At 44.9% G+C, this 23,551-nt stretch overlaps 1 protein-coding gene across 1 annotated transcript in view; it reads right to left on the bottom strand.

Annotated features, from left to right (window-relative positions):
- Positions 1–3,375: 3,375 nt before the first annotated feature.
- C16H3orf18 (chromosome 16 C3orf18 homolog) overlaps positions 3,376–23,551 on the bottom strand; it is a 24,952-nt gene continuing 4,776 nt past the window's right edge. The window contains exons 2-5 of the mRNA XM_032805856.2: positions 17,562–17,969; positions 13,162–13,187; positions 11,199–11,328; positions 3,376–6,945 (exon numbers count right to left, since the gene is read on the bottom strand). Coding sequence (XP_032661747.1) covers positions 6,865–6,945; positions 11,199–11,328; positions 13,162–13,187; positions 17,562–17,795 — 471 coding nt within the window. The 5' untranslated portion in view covers positions 17,796–17,969 and the 3' untranslated portion in view covers positions 3,376–6,864. The remainder of the gene's footprint in view (positions 6,946–11,198; positions 11,329–13,161; positions 13,188–17,561; positions 17,970–23,551) is intronic.

Here is a 23,551-nt window from a genome sequence, read left to right as displayed (position 1 = left end):
AGCAGAGCAGGGTAAGTCTGGCTCCCAGAGTCAAGGATTGCCTGGATTGGAGTGACCTAGCAGATCACCGGTCTGGATAACACCAGAGGGGAATGTCACACTGGAACAATTTGTTCTGGAAAGACTTTGTTACTCCCCACACCCGCAAGGGGAAATACATGTGATGACCTGGCCGCAGGGCCAAGTCACAAAGAGGGAGCTCCCTGAGGGGCAGATGGCGAGAGAACACTGGGAGACACACCATAGGAGGAGGGCACAATGCCTGGCCAGAGCTAATCCCCAGGATGGCCAGGAGGAGGTGCCATCAGCAGTGAGTGGACTCTGTGACACACTTGTTTATGCACCCAATGATTGCATTAGTCCTTTTAATCACAGCATTGCACTGGGAGAACATATTCAGCTGATTCTCCACCACAACCCCCAAATCTTTTTCAGTCACTGCATGCCAGGATAGAGTCCACCATCCTGTAAGTATGGCCTACATTTATTGTACCTAGATCAGGGGTTCTCACACTGCATTGCACTGCGACCCCCTTCTGACAACAAAAATTACTCCACAATCCCAGGAGTGGAGGCTGAAGCCTGACCCTGCCCAGGGTTAGAGGGCCAAGCGAAAGCCTGAGCCCTGCTGCCCCAGGCAGGAAATCTAAGGCCAAAGTCAAAGTCCAAGGGCTTCAGCCCCAGGCAGGGGGCCTGTACCTGAGCCCCCCCACCCAGGGCTAAAGCTGAAGCTGTTGGGCTTGGGCTTTGGCTCTGGGCAGTGGGGCTCGGACTTCAGCCCCAGCCCTAGCAAGTCTAATGCCAGCCCTGGCGACCCCATTAAAACAAGGTCCTGATCCACGGTTTGAGAATCACTGTCCTAGATGTATACATTTATATTCAGCCATATTAAACCACATATTATTTTCTTGCGCAACGCTTACAAAGAGAATCAGCTGACTATGCATAAGTGACCTGCCCTCTTCATTATGCAACCACTCCCCCCCAAGGTTTGTGTTATCTGCAAATATTATCAGTTAGTTTATGTTTTATTCCAGGTCATAATGTGTTAAGTAAAAATGTTAAATAGTGTAGTGCCAAGAACCAATCCCTGCAGGACCCCATTCAAAACACACCCACTCAATGATAATTCCAATTTACATTTATATTTTGAGACCTCTCAGTTAACCAGCTTTTAATCTATTTCATGTGTACCATGTCAATTTTATATCATTTTGATTTTTTTTTATCAAAACGTCATGCTGTACCAAGCCAAATGGCTTACAGAAGTTTATTACATCAATACTATTATCTTTATCAACAAAACTTGTAATCTTGTCAAAAATATGTCAGTTTTAAACAGGCTCTACATTCTGTAAACCCATGTTTATTGGCATTAATTATAGTACCTTCATTTCTTAGTTAATTGAGTCCTCTGACAGCCACTCCATTGTCTTGACTGGGACTGATGTCAGATTGATAGCCTATAATTACCCAGGTCACCCTTGTCATAACTATAAAGGGAAGGGTAACAACCCTCCTGTATATAATTCTATAAAATTCCTCCTGGCCAGAGGCACCAAAATCCTTTTACTTGTAAAGAGTTAAGAAGCTCAGGTAACCTGGCTGACACCTGACCCAAAGGACCAATAAGGGGACAAGATACTTTCAAATCTTGGGGGTGGGAGGGAAAGAGGACCCTTTGTTTGTGCTCTTTGTTTTGGTGATGTTCACTCTTGGGACTAAGAGGGACCGGACATCAATCCATGTTCTCCAAATCTTTCTGAACCAGTCTCTCATATTTCAAACTTGTAAGTAACAGCCAGGCAAGGCATGTTAGTTTATCTTTGTTTTCTCAACTTGTAAATATTCCTTTGCTAGAGGGAGGTTTATCCCTGTTTTGCTGTAACTTTGAACCTAAGGCTAGAGGGGGTTCCTCTAGGCTCTTTGAATCTGATTACCCTGTAAAGTTATTTTCCATCCTGATTTTACAGTGATGATTTTTACCTTTTTCTTTAATTAAAATTCTCTTTTTAAGAACCTGATTGATTTTTCATTGTTTTAAGATTCAAGGGTTTTGGATCTGTGTTCACCAGGACTAATTGGTATACTCTCAAGCCTACCCAGAAAAAAGGGTGTAAGGACTTGGGGGGAAAAAGGGGGGAATTAGTCTCAAATCTGCCCAGGAAAGGGGACGTTGGGGACTTGGGAAATATTTGGGGAAAGGCAGAGTTCCAAGTGGCTCTCCCCTAAGATTTGAAACATGCTTGGTGGTGGCAGCTTACTGTTAACCTAAGCTGGTAAATAAGCTTAGGGAGTCTTTCATGCAGGTCCCCACATCTGTACCCTAAAGTTCAGAGTGGGGAGGGAACCTTGACAACCCTATTTACCCTTTTTAAATATTAGCAAAACATTTGCTTTCTTCCAGTCTTCTGGAACTTCACCAGTGTTTGAAGACTGATTGAAAATCAACATTAGCAGTCCAACAAGCTCCTCAGTCAGCGTTCTTTAAAACTCTTGGATGAAAGTTAGCTGGACTTGCTGATTTCAAAAATATTTTACTTTAGTAGCTGCTGTTTAATATCCCCATGAGATACTACAGGAATGGAAAGAATGTCAATCATCAGATGACATGACAATCTGTTTTTTCCCCAAATACAGAACAGAAATATTTATTAAACACTTCTGCCTTGTCTATGTTGTTATTGATAACTCTATCATTTCCGTCTACTAATAGACAAATATATTGAGATTCATTTTGTTACTAATATAGTTAAAAAACCCTCCTTGTTGTCCTTAACTCTGCTGGCTGTAGATTTCGCCTTGTGTCCTTTTGCGTCCCTTATCAATCTTCCACAATTCCTATAGTCTCTGCAACCCTGGTAGATACCCTAGTGTATATCAGCAAGGGATTCTCAGTGCTTCTTGAAGCAGTATTCATCCCCAGTTTTTTTTGCAATCTCAGAGGGATTTATTATTGGTATAAGTGGGGATGTCAGTGAGACTATGGCTTGTCGAGAAGCTGGGCTGCCAGAGCACACAGCTCCAACCACAGAAGTCCTGGCTTCTACACTTCTTGATCATGCATCCTTGTGATCTGCAATGTGGGATGTCTCACCCCACTGTTTGCTCTCCCTCAGAGAAAAGCGTACAGCAGAAACTCTGCAAGTCCAATCTTGTTGATTTTGTCCATACCAGCCTGTTAATATTGTTTCTCATGGTGGGGGAGTGTTTCTGGTCAAGTATTCAGTGTCTAGTACAGTGCTTGGAACATGCTGATTCAGCGTGCATTGTGTATATGTGCTCAGCCATTTTTCTTGAAAAATTAAAAGGAAAGAAAAAAAGACTAAAAATCATGCCAGATTTCATGTAAATACTTTAATTACATCTGAATGCTTAAAACTTGAGTTAAATTACACCTTAACACATCTACTAAATTATACATATACGTCCAGTACCCTGTAAGGAGGTGCTATTACACTAAAAGAATGCTAAAGCCGAGCCAATAGTGGTAATATTCTTTTAATCTTGTTATCTGTATTACATTGATTTAAGGGCCCCCAACACAGGACAGAGCCCCCTTCTATAAGAGAACTGTTTGAATCTGAGAGGAATTCTATCCATTCATTACATAAGTCTTACCCCAATACATGACAAGGTATGGGTTTGGTTCCAGATACAGAGCAAGTGCATCACTCAGCAACTGCCTGAGAAGTGCAAGGAAGGGGTTCACAGCGCTTTGCAAAGCATATTGTTGCTTTTAGGAAATACTCTTTGTTACAGTTTTGTATAGTGAATCAAAGAATTAAAAAAAAATTCACTTCAGTGATAAACAGTCTTGAAAAATGTTCCCCTAAAAAGAAAAAAAGATGTTTAGTTTTAAAATCGTTCAGAAACTCTAAGGCCTGCCAAGCCCCAGTGGGCCTTACAGCAACAGCTGAAATCTACAGGGTAGAAATCTAACAACTCAGTTGCTGGCAGCCATCTCTGGGCAAATGGAAAGAGATGCTGGTTCTCCCAAGGCAGAGTAAAGTGTGTGATGTGTTTGGTTCAGATTCTCACCTGGAATAAAATCAGTGTAGCTGCATTGAAGCTTTCAGGGTTCAAACTCAAAACCTCAAAGTAGAGCTAGGCTGCATTACACCAGCTGAGGATCAAGCTTATTTCCATACACCTCACCCTGTTGTAAGCAATCCTTTTGGAGTGGGAACACTAATGACAGCCTGTAGCTGAGATGCTGGGATGCCTTTTTGTAGATTCCACTTGTCTTCTGGCTATGCACTAAGAGCCATTTTCCCAAGGGCAGCTACAGACTCCAGGATCAAACAGGTTCCAAGAATTCTCAAGCTTTACCTGGGAGGGGAAGTTTAAAAAAAATAAAACCCCCAAAAGACTCAGTCCTTTAAAATTTTATGCAGGTGAGTAGTGTCAGTGAATAGTTTGGTGGGTAAGGACAAGTTGCATGAGAAGGGGTTGCAGGATCAGGCCCATAAGCAGGGAAGGTATTTGTACATATGAAAGGGGGAAATCTGTAGGAAAATAATTTGAGGGAGGGTACAGTGGCCAGCAAGTCCCGACTTGTGCAGTTCTACTGAATACTGAAACTGCTGGACATTCTGCCAGCCAGTTATCTGCCTCTTTGCATAATGTCCACTTTCTAAATATAGGTATGCATTCAGATTTTGGCTGTCAATTCAAAGAGAACTCTGTACTTCAAGAGTTATGTAGTTGGCCTTCTCTGCACTGGAGCTCCTGGGCAGAAGACAGTTCTGCTTGACAAATGCATGTGCTAAAGGAAAACCAATAGATAAATCAGTGCATCAACTGTGATGGACACATGCATATGCTGCATACATCAGGTCTCAAACTTATTGGTGGAATAGCTGGATCTCTTGAATATATCTATATCGATCCATAGGTACAGACTCATCGTCTGGTATTACAATCTACCTTTGGCATGAATATATCAATCAGCACTTTTGCCCAGGGAGTGGAGGGAGTCACTGAGGTTAGAATATCATGGACAGGCAGGGGTCTCTGATTTGCTAGGTTCCGCCTCTTTCCCGTTTCATTTTCAGGCTTGGAGAATGGAGCAGGAAAGATAGGGTAGTTGTCTTATGATCTGGCTGTGTTGGGGAACATGGGTGATGGGAAACTTACAGACAGCCTGTTTTTCTACTTTCCTACTATCATTGCTTAGGTCCTGCTACTTGCTTTTGATGTTCTCCCTGCAGTGCCTGGCCATATTGCACTTGTTCTTGGTGACTGCCAGAAAGCTCTGCTCATTACAGTGCCAGCTCCATACTGTAGCGTACCAAGGTGGCCAGTGGCAGTGGGGGCCTGACAGGCCCCATAATACTACTCTTGCCCAGGGGCTTCCTCTTCAGCACTCCTCACTCGCTGTACCAGTGAACAATTCAGCTGAGAGAGATGCGCACTAGTGATAAAGGCGAACTGAAAGGATTTGTTTTTACCTACCAAGACCTGAGTTCAAGATTTTGCATTTCATCTGCATTGTTGGCTGATGTGACTGGGACATAAAGCAGAGCATTTTCTTATACTCTGTATGCTGCTTTAGATGGGGTCACCTATTTCAGCAGGAGAAGCAAAGAACCCTGAATGCAGGTTTTGGCAGGTAAATAAGTAAGGATCAGACTTTTGACTCAAATTTATTTATCCTGTATTTTCACTGTGGCACCTTATAGCCTAACAGACGTATTGGAGCATGAGCTTTTGTGGGTGAATACTCACTTAGTCGGATGCACCCTCACGCATCCAACGAAGTGGGTATTCACCCATGAAAGCTCACGCTCCAATACGTCTGTTAGGCTATAAGGTGCCACAGGACTCTTTGCTGCTTTTACAGATCCAGACTAAAATGGCTACCCCTCTGATATATTTTCACTCACTCTCTCTAAGTGTTCTTCCCTCATAAAACTTTACTCTGTAAAAACCATCTTCCTTGGCCGAAGCACAGGAGTGGATGGGAGTACATCCGAGCCCATTTATTTTTATTATATTAACTCTACTACTGTGGTATCCGGTCACCAATCACTGCCACTCCTAGCTAAGCCAGAGGGAGATGAAAGGGCCCAGCTTCTAGGAGCTGAGTGGCTTGTCCCTACATTCTTATTACATCACTGATCTGGGACATTCAACCATTTCGTCGCTTTAAATTTATTTAATCAATTTGTTTCTCCAAAGCTCTTTGGTTCACCTTTAAAAAGCGTGAAACACCCGTGCTGCAGAAACCCTGAGTGCTACCCTGTGAGTGTGTTTCTGAACAATCTAGGCAGCACAAGAGGCAAGACAGATGAGTTTGCCCCGGGAATAACATCATATGCTCATGGGCACTGCTGAGGAGGCAGGCACAGCTGCCCTGCCTCCCAGCTCAAGGGGGCTTAAGTCACCTCCAGGCACCTGGCTAAGCTCTGTGGAAACCATTAGATTACACTGCAGGACTCCAATCGTGAGATGTTATGGTAAAAAATCATTGGGAAAGCCCTTCAAAACAAGTGCTTCCACCCCCACCACGATCCCATGACTCGGTAGGGTCCTGCGTTCTGACCAATTTAGCTTCAAGACAGTTTATCTTCATCCCTGCACAGCTTGGTAAGACGGCACTAACCAGGATTGCTCCTGAAATCTGGGCATGATAGCTCAGGGCCCTTTGGTAGCGATGGACGTACCAAAAGTTGCTGCAGCCAGTCACCACCAAGCATTTGCTGCCTGAAGTGTGTAAATGCCCAGAAGTGCTCCCCAGTCGCAGCACAAACTGATGGGGTGGTCAGTAGGCTTGGTATCCTCATCCACGCTTGTGGCATTTAACTGGTTGGCTCCGTTCTCCCTGATCTCAGAGTGATCCAAAGCAGGGGCAGGTGTCGTTCATGCATTGATAGCGTTAGCGACATCTGTGAACACAAGACGGCTGGATCTCTGGACGGTTCCCTGGCTTGTCAGGAGGATCTGCAAAAATGAAGCAGTGAGAGATGAGACAAGGCAAGGATCTGCAGGGATATATGCAAACTCACATGTCTGCCCATAAACTTACACACTGTATCTTACCTACATTCATCACTAGTGTTAGTCTGATTAGAAAACACTGGGCTTAACAAGTCTGTGACCCAAATATATATTGGGCCAGATACTGAAGTCAATGGAGACAAGCCAATTTACACCATCAGACAATCTGGAACCTTAGATGTAGTTTGTCCAGGCTGCATGGGTTAGCAACATGTAACACCTTCTCTCTCCCTGCACCTTTGAATGGCTTATCTCTTTATCAATATTTGTATGTACAAGGCAGTCCCTTCCAAACTGTTGCAGCCCTATGGCTCTTGCACCATGGAACCTATGAAACCTGCCACACGCTGAACAGTGGCTCCATTTTGGATGTTCTCTCTTACTCTTTTAAACCTTTAAAATTGCCATTTATCATCAGAGGCAGCTGTGAGGTAGCAGGCCCCATGGTGATCTGGGGAGTCCAGCAGCACAGTCTGTCCTAGGCAGTTGCCTTTGGCATTGCTACTGTGCCATTGTTTCCCTCCCTCTCACACTTTATCACTTCAATGAGCTCTTTCTTATGCATCTCTTCATGCATCCTGTATTTCTTCTTAGTAGCATTTCAGTCAGAATCCCTACTTTATATATTATTCCTCTTCTTTTCAAAATTAAACATGTTAAACACACAACCCTCTGCCACCAACAATCCCTCAAAAACATACCCCTTGTATCACTGCTTGTGTGTAAGTGATCCCAGAAGAATCGGTCACCTCAAATGCGGTAACCCAACTCCCTGCTCCATCCTGTCAAGTAGAGTTGGGTTTGAAGAAACATCCCACATTTTGGGGCAGGCAACTGGAATCTAAATCCGACAATGGAGCTATCAAAACCTCTTATCCAAAAGCCCTGTGAATTTCAGGGCAGTCAGCCTGAAGACCAAAGTTTTGTAGCTTGTGCCCAAGTAAAGCACAGCAGTGTGTATTCTCAGGGACCCTTTGTTAATTCTGGAAGCAGAATTTTAAGATGGTGACTCTGTGAAGGAGAAGATACAGAAGCAGACGCTGGCATTGTTTATTTGGTACCTCAGATGTCTCTACCTGGTCACATTACAGTTTGATGCTACATTTTTACATGTGTGCTTAGGCAATGGGGGCAGTAGCATAGCTAGCGGAGTTCAGGGGAAGCAGCCGCTTCCCCTCAGCACATTTTCAAAAAGTGGCGCCTGCCAGGCCGGCACTGGTGGCACCACAGCCGGAGGAGCAAGGGGGCTGGCTCCTCAGCCATCGCGCCCCATGCTCAGCGCGGCCCCTACATCGCCACAGCCACCTTCTCTGGCGGCGGCTCAGGGCTCAGCGGCCAAGCGCTCCCCGCCTCTTGCTAATGCGGCAGGGAGAGGTGAAAGGGCCCCTGAGCCTTTAAGGCCACCTAGCTGGAGAGCCCTGCGTGGAGCGCACCGAGCGCCGGGGACAAGCGGCGGCAGCGCAGGACAGAAGGTGAGCAGCGGGGGTCCGGTGCCTTGCACTGAGAGGTCCAGGCAAGGGGCTCCCCGGGGCTGAGCCTGCAATGCAGGGGCGCAGGCCACGCTGTCTGGACAGGGGGCCCTGGTGCGGTGCAGGAGCCTGGAGTGGGGGGTCGGGACCCCACAGGTGGGGCCAGGCGGCACAGCCCGGCGGGGGACACCTGCAGAGTGCGCTGGGCAGGAAAGACTCTCCCGGGGACGGGGGGGTATCCGCACCCCCGTGAAGCCCACAGGAGTCCTGAGCTGGCCCCAGAGTTAATCTGGGGGGGAAATGGGAGGAGTCAGGGGCATGGCCAGAGGAGGAGCCAAGGAGGGCATGGTCAGAGGAGGAGCCAAGGGAGGGCACCTTTTTTATATTTGCTCCCCCTACACTTAAAACCTGGCTACGCCACTGAATAGGGGATTTTCCTTTGGGGAAAAGGTTTTACAGTTACTGCTTCTACTTATTTTTCCTCTCTCCCTCCCCATCCTCGTTAATCTGCTGCCAATTAGTTAAGTATATAAAGTGAAGTGTGTGAAAACAAGAGCACTTCCTGCCCCAAGGAAAAGCTCCATAGGAAATGGGAAGGAATATGTGGGCTGGTTGGTACAGCTGAAGAGGAATCTAAGGAAGGGAAGCTGTCTACTCTACAGAGGGGCTTCACCCTCCCATCACTCAATCGGAGACATACCTGTTCCAGCCGTCCCTGAGGCCTCTGTATTTCATAAGAACTTTTTCCCCCCACAAAGAAAACAAAGAACATTGTGAAACTGGCTGACAGTGGTAAGTAGCCCCTTTCCCTGCTCCTCCCACAACCTGGCGCCCTGGGCAAATTGGCACAGAGCTAACATCTTGGCTGAGATACTGCAAAGACTATACCAATAGCAACTGAAAACCACTAGTGGAGACCCACTTGTTAAAGCACTCCAGTGTAGCAAATCAGCAGCATTGTGGGACTTTGCAGTTGTCATTGTGGTGCATGCTGTGACCATTCAGAGGTCTGCAGCAGCTGTCAAATGTAGAGCCTGGGTGCTTCTGCTGAAAAAGCACAAGCTCATTCCACTTGAGCTAAAGGAGAAAATCACCTCCCAGTCTTTCTTCTAAAGCCCTGTATGCAGTAGCACTCAGGTAACCTGTTTAGCCAAGTCCGCGCATACTTCACCATCACTTGTCTAGTCAGAGATGCCATATGTGCTAACTGCTATGGTTGGAAACTCACAGAAAACTGCACCTCTGCCCCCCACAGCAAGCCCCCTGCTGAGACACACTTCTTCACAGCTGCCTTGTGGGCCAGCCTGAGAGTTAGATTCCTTCACACAGAAGAGAAATTAGTTGTTCCCTTTGATGGGGTTTAACCCCTGTCAGCAGGGCCGGCGCTTCCATTAGGTGACCCCAGGCGGTCGCCTAGGGCGCCAGGATTCGGGGGGCGACATTTTGTGTGCTCCCCATGGGGCGCACGGGAGCTTCCGGTTCCGCTCCTGTCGCGCCGTCGAAGAAGGACCTTCTGCCAACATGCCGCGGAAAACAGCAGCAGGCAATTGAGCAGCTCAGTGATTGCCGCTGTCGCCTGCAGCATTTCGGCGGAGGGTCCTTCCTCGGTGGCGCGATGGGAGCGGAACCAGAAGCTCCCACGCGCTCTGTGGGGAGCGCACAAAATGCTGCCCCCCGAATTCTGCCTAGGGCACCAGAAACCCTCACGCCGCCCCTGCCCATCAGCTGCAAAGCAAGAGACAGAACTGCAACTAGGCATGCCTCTACTAATTGCTAACTGGCCAGAGGAGGTGGAGCTAGGCCTTATAAATAGTCTGAAGTGTTCAGTTTGGGAGAGACTGCTGAGGTGGTAGATGCTGGTGGAGAGGTACTCTGGGATAGGGTTTAATAGGCAGAAAACAATGGTAGAAGAACCGTAGGCTATAGGAGCAGGTTAGGTTCCTATAAGGAAACCTGTGAGGTAAAGGAAAATAAGGGAACTACACTGAAGCCTGAGGGGGCAGAAGGACTATTAACATGAAGATTTGTTTGGACTTTTATTTAGATTTTGTTTGTGCTCCTGTGGAGGGGATTTAGACTCTATCTGGTTTGGCTGGATGACCAACCTGTAGAACCCCAGAGAGGGAGTCAGAAGATGCGGCCTGAGACTGGCCATTGCAGCCTCAGGGAGAGCCCAGAAGGGGGAATGCTAGAGACCAGGACCCCCTGCAATGCTGTCACTAGCGAGGACGGGGTGCTCATGAAGTGAGGATGCCCTACTTCATGGCCTGTGTAAGGGCTGCACACTTGGCCATGCACGTGCTGGCTCTTTGTCAGCTCCCACTCCCAGCACATACCAGCTCCAACTCCACTTGATGCTCTGCTGGGCCCTTGCAGCATGTTGAGAGATTAGCTATAGGAAACCTATCTTCTAATCGCTGAAACCCTCCCTTCTCCCTCTTCTAGCTTGCCAAATCCTGCATTTTCCCTCCCACCATCTCTCTGTAATGACAACCCTGTGACCTCCCCCTTTCCCTGTTACCCTTCAAGCTGCTCTGGCCTTCCACCCCAACCTGTGCCATGTGGCTAGTGAAGTCCCCGAAGGCTCTGTGTGGCTTACTCCACATGCAGTGTTTATTACAAGACTACCTCCAATGCATTTGCCAAGCTCAATAATAACAGGCCTGCACATCTCTGAGTGGGTTGGGCAGAAAGAAGGGTGATGTGACTGTGGAAGGCAACTACTACCTTGTTCTGGGTGGCCTGGGAAGATGCAGCATCTCTTCCATGCTCCAGTAGCTCTTGTTCCAGTTCGTCCTGTTCTTCCGTGGGGTCGAAATTGTACATGGGCATGAGCTGGTGCCGCAGCTTCTCTAACCTGCCAACGGAAAGAAGAGCATAAGTGCAGCATCAAAACCCGTGGCCAAGAAAAGGGGGAGAGTGAAAAACAAACAGTTAGTCTTCCCTTCCCACTCCATTGCTGAGCAGCTGCTGAAGCGTGTGTATGGATGTGAGTGGAGGCCTGTGTGGAGGGGTGTATTTTCTATTCTAGGGTGCTTCTTGCTGTTAAGAGAGTATTTGGCTCCAACTCACTAAGTGATATGTCCCTGTCCAGGGGCAAGGATAAGATCCAACTGCTGCTACCAGCTAACTAGGTTAGACAAAATGGAAGAGGCTGGTACTGAATGTGCAAGGTTCAGTTACCCCCGGTAACCTGTGGCTGCACAGCAGAGGCCCATGTGGGGATTTAAACTGAGCTAGAATCTCAGGATGAGCTTTATGTGGCAGGGGGAGCATGTAACATGCTGGCTCGGTGTGATGTACACCCCCCACACATCCCGCAGTGGCTAGTCCACATGTTGGATAAAAACCTTCTACTGCTGGCAGAATTACATCTTTAGTTCAAGTGGTAGAGGCCTGTATCCGGTTCTGAGTTCAATCTCTGCCAATAACTTGGGAAGGAGGAATGTGGGATTGGTACATAAAATCCAAAAGGAGCTCTGGAGGGAGCTGATGGACACACAAACACTTTGTAGTTCTGTGTGGCTTACCTGCTCTAACCCTAACAATGCAGCCTGACTCCGCAAAGGGTCTCTCTTCATGCTGGCCTAGACAAAGCAGTGATGAGAGGGACTGCTGACTCCACAAAACAGGCATACTTGTGTGTAGCTGTTGAAGCCCCAGCATATCATGTGGGTGTCGTTTTGTGAGGAGGAAGACATTCCTGAGCTGTTCTAGGCAGGGTTAGGGTCCCTTTTGGCCAAGGCTCAGATGACATGTTCTCTGCATGACCCTTGTCTGCCTCTGGCTGGGTTCTGTCTACTAAACCATCAGTGTATTTACAGGCTAAATGTTTCAGCACTGCCTTTAGCCTCTTCTGTTTCTCTCAAGTCTCTGCTTTGGGAACCAGCTTGTAAGTTTTCTGCCTAGTGTGTAGCCCAGCATTGCCCACAGCAATCAGTAAGTGAGGCACAGTCCATGGCACAGAAATCCACCTATGTCTGTGTCCATTTCAAAATAGCAGGCAAATCAAGGAGATATGTCTTTCCCTGTTTGCCATTCTTCTCCTGATTTTCAGCAGCAAGCTTAATGGATGGGTGGATGAGGGGGAGACCACTCAGTCTTGAGCTAGGAAACTAAGTATCTGCAAAACAGGATCCAGGGAAAATTGCCCTGGAAGGCATGGAGTCCAGCATTTCACCTAGCAGCACTGCCATAAACAGAGGAAAGCAGGGGGAAAGGTAGGCCCACTGCCCTTGTCAAGGTAAGCCCAAGCTTTTGAGAACTGGGGTCTGGCAGACATAGCTTTGCCAGGCAAACCTCATTATGTAAGGCTGCTGGAGCAGAGGAGCTCTGCCTGTAAGCGTAGCATTTGGGATTGGCTAAAATGTGACAGACTCCACAGGTCACAGGATATGCCTGTTATATGGATAACAGCTTCTTTGTACAAACTCTCTCTCTCTTTGACCCTCCGTATGTGAGATGGATTAGGTGTTGTGCAGGAAACCTACCATGCATTCAGAGGACTTTCAGCTTCCAAAATGGCAAGGAACTGGCTTTGAAAAGGAAATCTACAATAGGGGGGAAGAAAGATAGGGAACTCTGCATTTCCATCTGACTCCTTTCCCCTGGCCTCCCTGTCTGCTAGAGATTCCCTGGCCTTTGCCTTAGTTTTGAAGCATTGAGACCCCCAAAAGCAGACTGCATTTACCTCTTCCTCTTCCTGATATAGAGAACCTAGAAGAGAAAGAGAAACACTATTAAAACAGTCTCAGTGAGGAGAGGAGCAAGAGATAGTGCCTATCTTTAAAAAGGGGAACAAGGAGGACCTGGGGAATTATAGACCAGTCACCCTAACTATGATACCTGGAAAAATACTGAAACAAATTATGAAATAATCAGTTTGTAAGCACATAGAGGATAATAGGGTTATAAGGAATAGCCAACATGGATTTGTCAAGAACAAACTATGCCAAGCCAAACTAATCTCCTTCTTTTAACATGGTTACTGGCCTAGCGGATGGGTGAAATAGTAGATGTGGTATATCTCAATCTTAGTAAGACTTTTGACACAGTCCCAGGTAACATTCTCATAAGCAGAGTAGGGTAATGGGGTCCAGATAAAATTACTATAAATTACTTTACAACAGCTTGAAAGACCATACTTGGAGTAGTTATGGTTTGCTGTCAACCTGGGAGGGTGTATCTACAGGGGCCTTCAGGGGTCTGCCCTGGAGCTGGTACTAATCAATATTTTCATTAATGACTTGGATAATGGAGTAGAGAGTGTGCTTATACAATCTTCAGGTGAAAACAAGCTCAGAGGACAGAATTAGAATTCAAAACAACCTTGACAAATTAGAGGCTTGGTCTGAATTGAACAGGATGAACTTCAGTAAAGACACTTCAGCAAAGCACTTCACTTAGGAAGAAAAAAAATCAAATTCACGGCTACAAAATGGGGAATAACTGGCTAGGTGTTAGCACTGCTGAAAAGGATCTGGGGCTGTAGTGGATCACAAATGGAATGAGTCAACAATGAGAAGTAGTTGCAAAAAAGCTAATATCATCCTGGGGTGTATTAACAGGAGTGTTGTATGTAAAACATGGGAGATAACTGTCTCGCTCTACTAAGCATTGGTGAGTCCTCTGCTGGAGTATTGTGTCGAGTTCTGGGTGCCACACTTTAAGAAAAGATGTGTGTGACGTTGCACTCTATATGATTTTATGGGAATATACTTCATGCAAAAGGTTTCTTGTAAGGTATCATTACAAAGTTTATAATCTACTGAGTGTGATCATCCTATTTGTATAAATGTACCACTCTTGTATCTGAAACTAGAAATATGAACTATAACTCTTAGGACCTATTGTAATTATGCAAAGTGTGGGCCATTAATGGCGGTTTGGAATCTTGATGACTCTCATTAACCAGGACAATTGACAATTGGTGCTGTTTTACCTGTAAGTCTTCCTGTATACCTGTGTGCTGGCAAGTGGGTAATGAAGTCTTACAGTGACATGTCACCATGTCACCTAAACTGGAATCCATCTTTTCATTGAGAAGGAGGGGGTGGGAACCCAGAGAGGGACAAAGGACTCCCGCCTTATGCAAAAGATATATAAATGGGTGGAACAGAGCAAAGGGGGCAGCTCTCATGAGGAATCCCCTAGCTATCACCTGAGCTGGAACAAGGGCTGTATCAGGGGAAAGGATTGTGCCCAGACTAGGAAGGCATCCAGTCTGTGAAAGAAATTATTGAAACATCTTTCAGGATGAGATATTATCTGTACTCAGTTCTATTACTGTATTAGGCTTAGATTTGCATGTTTTATTTTATTTTCCTTGGTAATTCACTTTGTTTTGTCTGTTACTACTTGGAACCACTTAAACCCTACTTTCTGTATTTAATAAAATCACTTTTTACTTATTAATTAACTCAGAGTATGTGTTAATACCTGGGGCGGGGGGCAAACAGCTGTGAGTATCTCTCAGCGTTATAGAGGGTGAACAATTTATGAGTTTACCCTGTATAAGCTTTATATAGAGTAAAATGGATTTATTTGGGTTTAGACCCCATTGGGAGTTGGACATCAGAGTGTTAAAGACAAGAGCACTTCTGTAAGCTGCTTTCAGTTAAGTCTGCAGCTTTGGGGCAAGTAATTCAGACCCTGGGTCTGTGCTGGAGCAGACTGGCATGTCTGGCTCAGCAAGACAGGGTGCTGGATTCCCGAGTTGTCAGGGAAAGCAGGGGCAGAAGTAATCTTGGCACATCACTTGGCAGCTCCTAAGGGAGTTTCTGTGATCTAACACATCACAATGTGGACAAACTGAAGAGAGTCCAAAGGAGAGCAACAAAAATAATGAAAGGTTTAGAAAACCTAACCTATGAGGAAAATTTTAAAAAAACAACAACAAACTGGGCATGTTTAGTCTTGAGAAAAGAAAACTGGGGGTGGGAGGGAGGACCTGATAAGTCTTCAAATATGTTAAGAATTGTTATAAAGAGGATGGTGATCAATTGTTCTCCATGTTAATTGAAGGTGGGACAAGAAGTAATGGGCTTAATCTGCGGCAAGAGCAAGATTAGTTAGAAAGTTTTCCCTAATATCCAACCATAATGGTTGTTAAGTCCTGTAATAGGTTTCCAAGGGAGGTTGTGGAATCCCCGTCACTGGAGGTGTTTAAGAGAAGGTTGGACAAACATCTAACAGGGATGGTCTAGATCAGGGGTTCTCCACCAGGGTACATGTACCCCTGGGGGTACACAGAGGTCTTCTGGGGGTACGTCAACTCATCTAGATATTTGCCTAGTTTTACAAAGGGCTACATAAAAAGCACTAGTGAAATCAGTACAAGCAAAAATTTCATACCACTCGTTTATACTGTTCTATATACTATACACTGAAATGTAAGTACAATATTTATATTCCAATTGATTTATTTTATAATTATATGGTAAAAATGAGAAAGTAGCAATTTTTTAGCAGTAAGGTGCTGTGACACTTTTATATTTTTAAATCTGATTTGGTAAGCAAGTAGTTTTTTAGATGAAATTAGGGGTACAAAAAACAAATCAGACTTCTGAAAGGGAAGGGGTACAGTAGTCTGGAAAGGTTAAGAGCCACTGGTCTAGGCTGACTTGCTTTTTGTCTTTGCACTTAGGCACTTTTGAAAACTTTACCCAAAGTCTGCAAGAAAATTCTGCAGCAGCAAGTTCCACAAATTAACTTGTTGCAGTTTGTAAGGGAAGCTGATCCTAAGAACTGATTCTTGTTATTACCATCCATCTTCTGCTGAAAGGTAAACTAGCTTATTCTATTAGAGAAGGACCACAGCCCTTTGCGCTGCCCTCTTCGTGAGTGACACACCCATTCAGGGATAGGTGAGAAGAAAGGTTTAGAAAGCCACTACCTATAGCAGAGATAGAAGGGTTGGCTCTGTGGAGCAGCAAGGGGGAATTTTAAGGGTTTGTTCAATATCCTGTGGGAAGAGTGTGACAGACTCCACACCACACGTCAATGGATATGCCCATTGTTATGGATAACAGCATCTTTGTACAAACACAGAACCTTCCTCCTTTCTTTAACTCTCCATATGTGAGATGGCTGAGGTGTTATGTAGGAAACCCAACATACATTCAGAAGTCTTTTGACTTCCAAATTGCCACAGGATCTACCCAGGAGCTGGCTTTGAATGGAAACATGACAATGGGGGGAAGAGGAGGAGGGGAGATCATTCCCCCCTTAACACTTCATTGCCTAATAATGCATCACCACATGTTATCTGAAGTGCTGACCCACTTATGCTGTGTCCAGTCATATCACAGGAAGCCAGACAGGCCCCCCTAACTTACCCTCAGTCAAGGGAGACAGAACTTTCTGCAGGGGCACAGACTGTGGCATGAACTTCCCCAGGAACCAAGAGCCATCAGAAACCTCACTATCTGCTTCAAGTGCAAGGCACATTTGTCTGACCTTGCCTCTTCTAACACACACTCAATAACATGTATATTTTTATTAAAAAAACCAGACACCCTACCAGACCAAGATTTTCCACTGCACATGCATGTTCCTCTGGGGGAGGACGAGAGCATAAACCACAGATGGATAGTCATGTGGCTTTATGCACTGCTGGAAGGTGCTTAGATGCCACAGTGATAAGCATGGTATAAAAACCTACATAGGACAGAATAGAACAACTCAGAGCAGAATCTGCCCCATTTTCTTTTAAATAAACTCCTCAGTTATTTTTAAAAATGCTGATACTACATATGGGAACTGGTTCCTGGCATCCTCAAAACTACTAGGCACCCAGTCCTGGGAGATCCCAGCAGCACTGATCACTGTGCTGCAATTTGGGTTCCTACTGGGAGCCTATGCACGCCTCCCAGACTTGGTTCGTTCTGAGCACTGGATAAAGACAGTTAAAAGTTGTGGATCTCAGAGACTTTCGGCGCCCATAACTTTTGTATGATTGTCCAGTGTGGTGGCTCTTTCTTGGTTCAATCAAATTATTGGGATTAAAACTGGTGTTGATAAATCACACCTACCCTTCCTACTTCAGAAAGAGAAGTATTTAGAATGCCTGATGGAGTGGGTCTCTCTTACCATTGCTACAGCCAACCCAATCACAGTAATGATTCCAAATGAGAGGAGCATTGTCCTCAGGCCGGGCCCACTGCTGACCACATCTGGAATTTTGCTGCTGTTAAAGCTGGTGGTTTCAGGGCTTACAGTACCAGTTTCTGGTAGAGCCCTGTCCATGGTTGACCCTGGGTCTGGCTCAGAGGTGGTAGTGGTGCTGCGGTACAAATCGTGTACAGAGGGCGTGCTGTAACTCATCCTGGACAAGGGCCCCACGTCCTCTCTGACTGAACTGTCTCCACCCACTCAGGATGCCTCGATTTCTGCTACAAAGTCATAGGGTCTCCCCTTCTGTCAAGGACCCTCCTGTGAGCACTGTTGTGCAACATCTTCCTTGTTGGCTCTTCTTTGAGGGAATCCTGTTGCTTCTCCCTGTGTTTGAGAGAGATAAGCAGAAGCTTTATGAGTCACATGATTTGGGCCTGTGGCTTTAGCTTTGCAGACATTTGTTTTATCCACCAGCACATTTTAAACATTTCAATTAAACACATACAATTTAAACCCAAAAACAATTAGGGGTAGTAACATTAGTATGCCAGTAGTTGTGGCGAGACATCAGAAATATGTTTAATACCAATGGTAACTGTATTTTTTTCTAGTGGCATTCTAAACATGTCCCCATTTGGTAATAATATGAATGACCAAAGTTTTCCCAATTTATTTTTTTCTAGAACATGTTACTTTTACCTTTAACAGATATTGTAACTGTTGCCAATCAAATCAGAATTGATAGAGAACTCAGCAATCAGGCTACATACAGTAAGCGAGACTCTTTTGTTTGGCAAATAGTAAGATTGTTTATGGGAACACAGTACTTACATTTCATAGATATTAAGGTTGAATGGGACTCAGGAGATATCTAGTCAACCCCCTGCTCAAAGCGATCAGTCCCAAATGGGCCCCCTCAAATTGAGCTCACACCTAGGTTTAGGAGCCAATGCTCAAACCACTGACTATCTCCATTTGTTTTCTGGTGGGTTGCTAACACTTTTTAAACATGGTTCCACCAAGAAATTAACACATACAGCACCTACCATATTGATGGTGATCTGAAAACAAAATAACATTTTCTAGCTCTCTGGGTTGGCATTAATTGATACTTAAAGTGCTTTCTTTACAAAACCTTGCTGACTGACAAGGAATATAGAGGAGTGACTCCCAGTCTTTTTCTGTGTTATTTGTCTCTAAGGCAGGCCAGTGTTTTAATGGTTCACTTTGAAGTGGATGGAAATTATCGCTGTTTAGGTATATAAATCATGGAGTGGGTGTCATCTGAAGTTTTATGCTCTTATATAATGCAGAAACAAGGATTGTAGAGTTTCCGCATTGTTATAGTTTAATTTATTCACCGCGTAATTGAGCGGAGAAGCATCATTACCGGATAATTACTTTAAGGGATTCTTGTCCAAAAATACTAGCACGTATGAGAGTTGTTTACACAGGGTACTTACTAAATTAAGAATTTATTCAATGTTTATGATTACAGTAACTATTAGCTCAAGATTCTATTGACGGTATCTGTTGATACATGCTTTTATAATGGCAATTGTTGCTGGCCGATTAGTTCTTTTTGCCTCTTTTGGTGTGGCCAAGTTCCTCTTCTTTATCATTAGTAGATTTGCATCACACAGATGTTTGGATTCAAAGCCTTCAGCAGAGCTAGAGACTGTCTGTATGGCGTCACTTTGAATTTCATGCTTTAATCTCTCTCAGCTCTTGGTAGATATACTTATGGTCATTCTCTTTTCTTAAGTCACTTGTTTATGTCCAAAATGACACTCTTATCACCTCAGTAATCACCATTTTAAGTAATTGTTCCAGGGTTCATGCCTGCCAAAAAAACCCTTTTTTACTGGCCTTTTTTCCTTACACCTGAACTATTTCGTTAGGCTTTCAACCTGTTTTTCAGTTTGTTTACTCGTTGCTTGCCTCTTGTCTGCACCATCCTGCTTTCTTTCATGACCATTTGTGAGTGCTATTGTTGGTCACTTCACAATTTTGAAGAAAGTTCAGGAAGGACCAGAAAGGGTGGGCTATTGAGGAGTCTATCCTCCTTGCTGAATTGTTAGTGGAACACAAGATCAGTTTTGAGCAGACACAAAAGGACAGAACAAGGGCTTTTCTCATTTTTACATAGATGATGGAGTATGAGGGCTTGGATCGGATCCGTGTTTGGAGACCGGTAAGGAGACGGCTCAGTCTATGGTGGGAGAGAGGTTTTAAAAGCTTTAACTTATTATTTGAATATTTGGAGAGAGCGAGTTTTGATTTGTCCACTACGATTTGCCTCTCCCACACTGGCATGAAACGTTAACCTCTCCTTTAGCCAATTTAGTTTTAGTTTTGCCGGTTTGTCTTTAAGACGTCCACTCAGTCTTTGTTCCAAGACTTAACGTCACTGAGTTTTGATCCCAAGTTAAGCCTAGACCATTTTTCAGAAATTACGGGAGTCTGGACCCTTTTAATGAGTCCAGACCCATCCTAAATACATAAAATGAGCCGCTTCATTTAGGAACTGTCCGACATAGACGTCTGTTACATACAGCGGACTTCACAACACAATCACACAAAAGAAATTCGTTCGTCAGAGCGATGCCGGTGCAACACACAAAAGAGCCCACAGGCTATGCTCAGTCGCCTTGCTTTCACACCAGGGAGTTTTACCAAAAGTGCCTGTCGGCTGCGATTGTGCAGATTCTATTCACTCAGACGCGGACAGGACCCTTGGTCGCGTCCGCCGGATGGAGACGACCCAGACTCAAACACTCCACAAGTAGGACGGATAACGACCAGAGACAAGGACAGTCCTTCGTATCGGACAAACACAGAAATAATTACCGACCATTCCTGATGTCAGATCCCGGGATCCCTACCAGAACAGAGTGGGAACCAACAGGTTCGATGGCGTAGACTTCACTGTGGTTGTGCGCCTTTCCGTTCTAGTGGAGGACCGCTCGGGCCAAATGCCCAGGTGCTGGCTGCCACGGTCATCCTATAAAAATGGTCAGGAATCACACGGCCCCAGTGAAGATGGTTGCCATCTCGGTGGAACCTCCAAATTGTCAAAGTTAGACTCAAGACTCACAGTTTGTCAGACCATTCTGTTTTATTAGCACAGCGCTTTGCTAATACACCCCGATAATGTGAGCATCATACAAGACACAAACTATCTTATTTATACAGATAAAAGAGTGGGAATTAGACAAAGGGACAAAGAAAGCAAAACAGTAAAATTCACCTGGGGCACAGCATGCATATCCTACTTCCTTACTAATTCTTATCGTTCTAAGGCTTATACTTCACCAATTGCCCTTAAACGGTGCAATTGTTCTATGTTAATGTCTGTATTCCTGACACCTGGATTGCAGCATTCCAACAATTTTGCTTAAAGGTACAGACAGCATTTCTTTAATCCTTTCTATTTTCACAATATAATTCATTCTTCTTTCACAGGGGGCTGAGAGTCAGGAGAGCCTGGTTCTTTTCTCTTATCACTTTCAAATTTGACTTGAGTAGGAGCTGTGGGTGATCAGCACCTCTTCAAATCAGACCACTAATTTACATGCCTAATTTCAGACACCCAGATTTGAATAGGCGCTGACTTGTTTTTGCCAGTAGGTACTTTGGAGGAGGTGTGTGTGTCGGCCAGTTTTTGGGGGGGAGGCTATTTTCAGCATATTTATATACTTATTTCATATTCAAGTTATTGAATGCATCTATATTGGTATCCTTACTATTTTAATAATGATTAAATTGCTATGAACTACGTAATTACATTCTCATGAATTACCGTATATTAAAATCATTGCAATCACCTACAAGCTGTCTTCACTAACCTCCGGGAGTGCAAGTAGGGCAGTACCCTCAAGCACGCAGTACTGGCAAGAAATTTTTAGCGGGTACAGGGTGCGGGAAAGACTTGGAGCTAGCTCTCTGCTTCAGTGGGGGGGGGAGGGGGAGGAGGGGAAGTTGCACTCTGCTCCTTAAAGGAGCAGAACGTGGCTAGGGAGGGCATTCATTCTTTGAATGGCTTTAACAGCACAATACATATGCTAACATGCCAGGAGTCCTCAAGAGGGGAGGGGTGGGAGGGACAGAAGGTATTTAAACAGTGTTTTGATTCTGTTTCTCCACATTGGTCAGAATTATCCATGACATCCATACTGTATCACATCAAGTCCAAATCATTAAAGGAATGTCTCTGCTTGTACTGACCAGAGTATGTTTGGATTCTGATGTCAGCCCAGTTCTGCAGCCTTATGGGGATCAGGTGTTGTCCCCAGTGCATACAGAATTCTTCTTTGCAGCCAAAATAGTCTAACATGAATTTTGTGAACTGGAACTGGAGCAACAAAACAAATAAAACAAATGCCTCATTTTCCAGCTTTGTAGGTGAGCAAACTGTAAGTGAAGATTATAATGATGGACACTGATGGCCTTAAACCAGCTGACTCAGGAATCTGCCAAGAACTTTGCTGAAAATATGTTCCTCATCTTAGCAACGGAGCTAAGACTGATCACACATCTGCCCACCTTTATTTGAATGAAGTGCCTTCTGATCTGACAGCTCAGGCATTGTCAGTTTCATCCAGAACAATTTACAAACTTGGAACCTAATCCTGTAAACTCTTAATAATTTGATCAATCCCATTGAAGACAATGGGAGTATTTGCATGACTATGGACCACTTTAGTGGAATGGTAAGAGTTTCAGAAGTCTGTTCCTATAAAGTATCAGAGAGGTAGCCATGTTATCTGGATCTGTAAGAAGCAATAAAGAGTTCTGTGGCACCTTATAGACTAACAGCTGTCTTGGAGCATAAGCTTGCGTGGATGAATACTCACTTCATCAAACGCATGTAAATTTCCATGCGTGCCGCCTGCCGGGAGGGCTCTGCGCCGCTCCGGTCGTTAGGGAGGGAAGGACGCGGGCTGCCCTGCCGAGTTTGCTGCAGGGCGCTCCCCTCCTGTGCGCTGCCGCCCCCTACAGGGCTGCCAGAGCAGCGAACAAAAAAAAAAAAAGGTTTGGGCGGAACGCCGCCCTGTAGACTCTGCCGCCCCAAGCATGAGCTTGCTTGGTTGGTGCCTGGAGCCAGCCCTGTCCCTGGTATTGTTTTGATGCACATTAAGGACAGCTACATTATTCAGTTGCATCTGTTCCACTGATGACTGGAGATGATTTTTAGATCTTCTCAAGCTGGAGAATGAGTTCAGGGTGATACCTGCACAGTGAGAAGGATTCTTATAAATCTGTAGATGACTCTAAGCTCTCTTTCTTGATGGGCAACAGCTAATTTAGGAACCATCATTTTGTATGTATGTTGGGATTATATTTTGCTATGTGCATTACTTTGTATTTACCATTTAATTTCATCTGCCATTTTGTTGCCAAATCACCCACTTTTGTGAGATCCCTTTGTAACTCTTAATTAAGTCCAAAGCAGGCTGCAATCTTGAGTATTTACCACTTCTGAAGTGGTAATGAGAGTGGCCCATTTCAGACAGTTGACAAGAAGGTGTGAGTAACAGTAGGGAGACAAGCCAATCCTCGCTTGCAGACAGCCCCCTAACCTGAAGCAAATACTCACCAGCAACTACATACTGCACAACAAAAACACCAACCCAGGAACCAAACCCTGCTACAAACCCCGGTGCCAGCTCTGTCCACATTTCTATTTAAGGGACACCATCAAAGGACCTAACCACATCAGCCACATCATCAGGGACTTGTTCACTTGCAAATCTACCAATGTGATATATGCCAGCAATACCCCTCTGCCATGTACATTGGCCAAATTGCACAGTCTCTATGCAAAAGAATAAATGGACACTAATCTGAATCATAATATTCAAAAACCAGTAGGCGAACACTTCAGTCTCTCTGGTCACTCAATAACAGACCTAAAAGTGGCAATTCTTCAACAAAAAAACTTCAAAAACAGACTTCAACTTGAA

Source organism: Chelonoidis abingdonii, chromosome 16, assembly GCF_003597395.2.
Source record: "Chelonoidis abingdonii isolate Lonesome George chromosome 16, CheloAbing_2.0, whole genome shotgun sequence".
Classification (NCBI taxonomy): Eukaryota; Metazoa; Chordata; order Testudines; family Testudinidae; genus Chelonoidis; species Chelonoidis abingdonii.
The sequence above is the reverse complement of the archived record's forward strand: the minus strand, read 5'-3'. Positions and strand labels throughout refer to the sequence as shown.